Below are 5,873 nucleotides of genomic sequence, written 5' to 3'. Positions count from 1 at the left end.
ACCCTGGCCGTGCCGACAAATTGAATACCGCGCGTTAGCAAACATTTGCTTATATTTACATTCTCTAATTTTCATTTTTCGTAATTGCTTATTTCTTTAATCTTAAATGTGAATTAAGCGCCCGTCAAAACTGCCGTGATTAATAGATGTAAGAGCCGTTTGTGACGTCAAATGACGTTTAATGACGTTGCAAAGTTAAAAACGCAAACAAACATTGCGAGGAAAAAAGTGACAATTTAATTCTTAATGCACATTACGTTAATTTTTACGTTAATTTTTCAGGGTTAGTTTTTCATTAAATTGAAATAAAACATTTTACATTTTGGTGTTCCTAGAGTATTGAAAATGCATGTAGTTCCTATTGTGTATTCTAACGTGCGGTGACAAGGTTTCGCGTGTGTTATAGAAATTTGAACGTCGTGGATTTCTAATGGATTTCATAAGGAAAATTACACTGAATGTAAATATTGAAAAATAAAAGTGACACAAGTAACAAAAAATGTTACTTAATTTTACTATAACACAAACTCAACATTACGCAATTTTGAAGAAAAAAAATGGTTAAAGACTGTATCATTGTCAGAATTTTTTTAATAATAATTTTTTATTCTCTTTTCTATACAAACCCATTACACGATTTCCAATAATCACCTTATATCACTAGGATATAATACAGTCATAGCTGTCTTTTCAGGAGGTTGAAAAAACCGGCTAAGAGACAAAGCACTCTCAAAAGGAATTTTGAAAACTGAGGCATGGTACTGAGCGTAGCAGTTCCGGTTTCCTCGGCACAACGCCACCTTGCATTCCGGACATTTCCACCGAGACTGTATCATTCCGCCGCTCGTTGTCTTCAGTTTGTTGGACCTACAGACCACACAGACCCGCCGACGACACACGCTCTCTTCCTGGGAAATACGGACAGGAGCGTGCCGATCATACTCAAAGTTTCCATACGGGAAGACGGTACCCTCGTGTCCCTCTACAAAAGAAAAATGGTTTGAGATGAGATGATTTCGAAGTCTTCTGAAATGATCTACCCGCTGTTATTGATGATGTTACGGATAATAATATTTTTTATCAATATTTCCAAAGGAAACATTTATTTTTGATACATTTATAAATTTGCAACTCAGGGAATTTTTTTACGTTTTGGCCTTATATACAATTTGAGCCCCCTCTTAGATTGAATATTCACATCTACTTTCCTTATTTAAGTAGATAAACCGGGTATTGCTGATTTCTTAGTAGAGCACTGTACTGTCACTGAGTACTGTGCAAAAATATATTCAAGAAGTGGTGTAAATCAGATGTGGATATTGCAAGGAACTTTTGGACAATTTGAAATCACAAGATTTCACCAAAATCAACAGCTTAAAAACTGTCGATACGATATGTCCTGGTGAGCTTGGGATAAAACATACCGCAGAGTCTGACACATCTGTTTCATATTTGGATATTTTACTTGAAAAAGACGTTAATGGTAATCTAACATCAACGGTCCATGATAAGATAAACGTGATGACTAACTTTTCTATCGTCAACTTCCCTTACTTATGCAGCAATATACCTTCATCACCTGCATACGGAATTTATATATCTCAGTTGAATCGATCCGCAAGAGCATGCTCTACGTAGGAACAAATTCTAAAACGAGGTAAATTATTGACAAGTTGATGAATCGAGAATTTCAGCAGTCTCCTTTAAAGCCATCATTTCGTAATTCTACGGTCGATACAATGACCTTGTCAGCAAGTACAATTTATCATTGAGTCAAATGCTGACTGACGTTTTTCAAACTAATTGTTAGTCCATTATTTATACACTGAACTGACGATGGATTTTGCACACGGCGGGTGTGACCGGTCGGCCGGGGATACTCACTCCTCCATGGCATCTGATCCTATCTCTAATGATTTGGAGGTCCGTGTTTGCTCTCCTCCTAATTTGTATTTATGGACTTTTGATCTCGAGTACTGTTCGTTATCTCCATATGTTCCATTCCACTTTCAACAGAGTTCGATCAACTTTTAAAGCGAGGCATGCTACTCACTGAAAAGTTGATGTTACCTGAATTTCAACAACTTCGTTCAAAATCAGCAAGTTCTGTGATCCTTATTGGTATTTTCGCTGACTCGTTTCATGAATTAAAGCCTTCCTACTGAATTTTACCACGGAACATACCGTCTACCTTATCAACACACAGGGCTCACGTCGCATGTGATCGATCTACAGGGAACTCCTACTCCTCATAGGCACCTGATCCCACCTTTAAAATTTTCAGGGGTCCGTGTTTAATACCCTTTTAACATACTTTTTTTTATTAATTATTTTAAATTTTTTGAGATAGATGAGCATATACTTAAGAGTTGAGAAGTTTTATGCAAAATGCTAAGCAATTCATCATAATTCCAATCTGCTAAGCAGTATATATGTTTCAGGACTTCTTGAAAATTGTATTCGCATGTAACAATTTTTTTTAAAATTTTATCCGAGAGTATTATTAAACCTATCTTTTCATTTTGATTTCAAATAATTATTATCTTGTCGGTCAAAATATGATAACAACACTAGGTTGTATTTACAGACAAGGTCAAAATATGATAAACACTAGGTTGAATTTACAAACAAGGTAAAATATAATGAACGGTTTTTGAAGACAAAGAGCTGACTTAACACCAGTTGTTCAAATCCTTGTAACATCGACTTGTTTTAAGCTTGCCTTGGATAAAAAATATATTTTTCTATAAACGAGGTTTTAAAGAAAACATATAATTTCAAGTTCCCCGTCCAAGTACGATGAACATAGCCCTACCCAAGAACCTAATAATCTAAACAATGGCTAGGAGACAAAATATTTTACCCATAAGAAAAGCAGATCAAAATCTGAAACTGTTGAATATAATAACGAACCAGCTGATCCCAAACACTATATCAATAATGCATATATTTTGAAGTATTTTTAATTCCATTTCTTTTTGGTACAACAAGAACGACACTACATGTTTATGGAAACAGTCACTACTTTGCAACGTAGGCAACGTAAAACTAAATTCTGCACAAATATACACCAATATCCTTCAAAATAATGTAACTTGTACATCTTAAAGATATCCATCAACAAAAATATTTGATCTTTGGTCCATTGTTTGAGAATAAAGTTTCCCCAATGAAACATCCGGGTATATTTAAACAAATAGTAGACACAGTTATAAAAATAAATTTATCCCAGCACAAGTTCCAACTGTACAGACATCACAACTGGTTGATAGTGATTGGAAGTACATTTGTACTTTTAAAGGAAAAGATTCAAAGTTTCTAGTCAAAGCTTTCAGGAACCTTGGTCCATCTCAAAAAGATTGTTATGATATATCTGAAAGCAGTCTTTGTGCCTAGCACATAACCCCACAGTACAGATGCTGCATTTGTAACCAGTGAGGGTGGATCCTTCTGTCTTTCGGTCCATTTTTTCTGCATAGCAGATTTCACAGACCTTTTTCCTTCTACTATCCTCTTGAATACTTATATTCACAGGGTAGTGAGTAGACTTGATCTCCTCTTTGTTCGGAGGATGACCTACCACCGACTCAGTGATAATCTTTGCTCTTTCCTTATGGTACCGTTCAAAGCAAGATCGTCCACCTTTCCTCCAGATACTTTTACAGAGGTAGACATTACAGATTTTGCACTTTGTGTTGATAGGTTCAATTTTCGTTTCTGTGTCTGGGTTGTTTAGGCAATATGTACACTTCCCTTTCCTTTCTTGGTACGACAAACAATGCGAGGGATAAGCAATCTGTATTCCTATCTTTGGCTTTGTTGTTTCATATTTATTTGTTTGTGCTGTTTTCATGGTCTCATTAATGGCAGGTTCTGATACTGTGCTTTCATTTTCATCGAAATCTGTCTGAACATCTTTGGTGTTTAACTGACGCTGAACAAGTTCGACATTGGAATCAGACTGAACAAGTTGCGTGTTCAAATCAATGGTTTTAGGCTTGCTTTTCCCTGTTTGTACGGAACTTGGTTGGTTCATCTTGCTTATTCTATAGTGAGAAGACATGGGCATACTTTCTTTTCTTTTAGTACTTCGTTTTCCATTTCGTTTGAAAGTTCTGAAGTCATAACGGTATAAACCTTGTCGAATTTTTGGCCTAACTGTTTTATCTTGTAATTTCATTTTTTCTGAATTATTTATTGATGTTTTTAACATTCGCCTCTCTGAAATTGTAGAAGATGCTGCATTTCCTTTCGTACAAACGCCCTTTATTTTGTCAACCTTTAGCTGCGCTTTTTTATGCTGCATTTGAACACTTTTAGCTTGATTTGAAGAAATTGTTTGTGATACCTTTGTTGCTCCTTTCTGTGTCTTAAGACTGACATCTCTGCGCGCTTTATCAGAAACTGACCTTTTCACAGTATCATTTTGTGGTTTTCTGATCGATTTTATTTCCTTGCTTTTGGACCGAATTTTCTCAGGTTTTGTCTTATATGCGGCAGATACAGCTTTCTCTACCACGTCTACCATGTCTACCACTTTATAACCATTTTCTGCATTATTCTCAAGGACAGTAGGTTGACTCAGCGTGTAAGCTGATGTTATTTTCCACTCGCAATCATTTGTGTTCCATACAATATCATTTGTGCTTCCTTCGTTGGGAATTTTAGAAGAATTAATCTGTTCTTCAGAAGCAACAGGGATTTCATACATCAAATACGCTGGGTCACCAGACAGCATGTTCTCATCAACCACTGAAAGTGTATAAAAATACTGATTTAGATAGACTGCCTTGAATGCATGTGTACAAATGAGAATTATAGCATGCTTAGACAATCGCTGAATTCATGCCACTAAATAAATACATAAGATACATTGTACATTTTTTACAGTAATGACCAAAGCAAAATCTCAGAAGTCGTAAAATACCAGAGCTTTGTTTTAAAAAAGGGGGAGGGGATGACCTGAAATGAAAATTTCTTAATTAACACTTAATATTAAATTGTTTTTTAACTAAAAGATTCACAAAACATTGGAGGTAAAACTCGAATCTTTCAAGAAAGATTAAAGTATATCTGTTATTCCATACATAAGATTAAGAATATTATCATTCATGCAAATATACAATTAGTTCTTGGATTTTTTTCGAGGAAGACTTATGTTTAATGCGTTGCCTTTTCACTGATCAATCGAACCTCCCATTTAGCAAAAGGATTTATAAAACAATACTGAAAAAAATCACGAAATTAATTACATCTTTTATCGTTCTTCTTTTTCTGGGCAGTTACTGAATATTGAGTTTTTCGTGAAAATTGTTCCAGCAGTTCCTATGGTTGACACAGAGTGGCATATCACAGGTGGAACAAAACCAGCTGGTTTCGACCCCATGCCCACTGCTGGTGGTGACTCCGGTCATACGACAGTGCTGACAAACTCTTCTCCGTCTGTCATGAAGCCTCTCCGCCGTGTGCAAGTGGTTTCCAACCATATATGTAGGCGGGGGTGGGTTTCTCAGTCTGTATTTCACATTGTAAGATTTTGGAGCAGGGCGATCTTCTACAAGTCAAAAGAAGTAGATTTAATTTTACAAAGTTTACGAAGAAAGTTGAAAAAAAAGCAGTGAGTGCAACTCACAAAATGTAAAGCAAATTATATCCCTTTTCCCGGACAACATAAAGACATCTTAAAACAAACTTCTTTTTTTCTTCTCATCCCTCTTATTATACACCAAAATATGTATTGTAACAGAGGTATAGTAAGAAGATGACGATTACGGATCGAGCTCAAACAAAATGGGAGCAGAGCAAACATGAACATTCGGGAAAAAGACTGTCAACGGCATACAATCCAACATCAAGATAATTTACACAGGAAT

The 5,873-nt window shown here is 35.7% G+C and overlaps 1 protein-coding gene across 1 annotated transcript; it reads right to left on the bottom strand.

Annotated features, from left to right (window-relative positions):
* Positions 1 to 2,896: 2,896 nt before the first annotated feature.
* Positions 2,897 to 5,589, bottom strand: LOC134245267 (uncharacterized). Its single transcript, XM_062727569.1, has 2 exons — positions 5,253 to 5,589; positions 2,897 to 4,752 (listed from the first exon to the last, which is right to left on the bottom strand). The coding sequence occupies exon 2, from the start codon at positions 4,736 to 4,738 to the stop codon at positions 3,332 to 3,334; it is 1,407 nt and encodes a 468-aa protein (XP_062583553.1). The 5' UTR covers positions 4,739 to 4,752; positions 5,253 to 5,589; the 3' UTR covers positions 2,897 to 3,331.
* Positions 5,590 to 5,873: the final 284 nt, after the last annotated feature.

The sequence above is a fragment of the Saccostrea cucullata genome, unplaced genomic scaffold (genome assembly GCF_032062105.1).
Source record: "Saccostrea cucullata isolate Sc308-1 unplaced genomic scaffold, CSIRO_AGI_Scuc_v1 ctg21074, whole genome shotgun sequence".
Taxonomy (NCBI): domain Eukaryota; kingdom Metazoa; phylum Mollusca; class Bivalvia; order Ostreida; family Ostreidae; genus Saccostrea; species Saccostrea cuccullata.
Note: the sequence above shows the minus strand (reverse complement) of the source record. Positions and strands in the feature narration are given on the sequence as shown.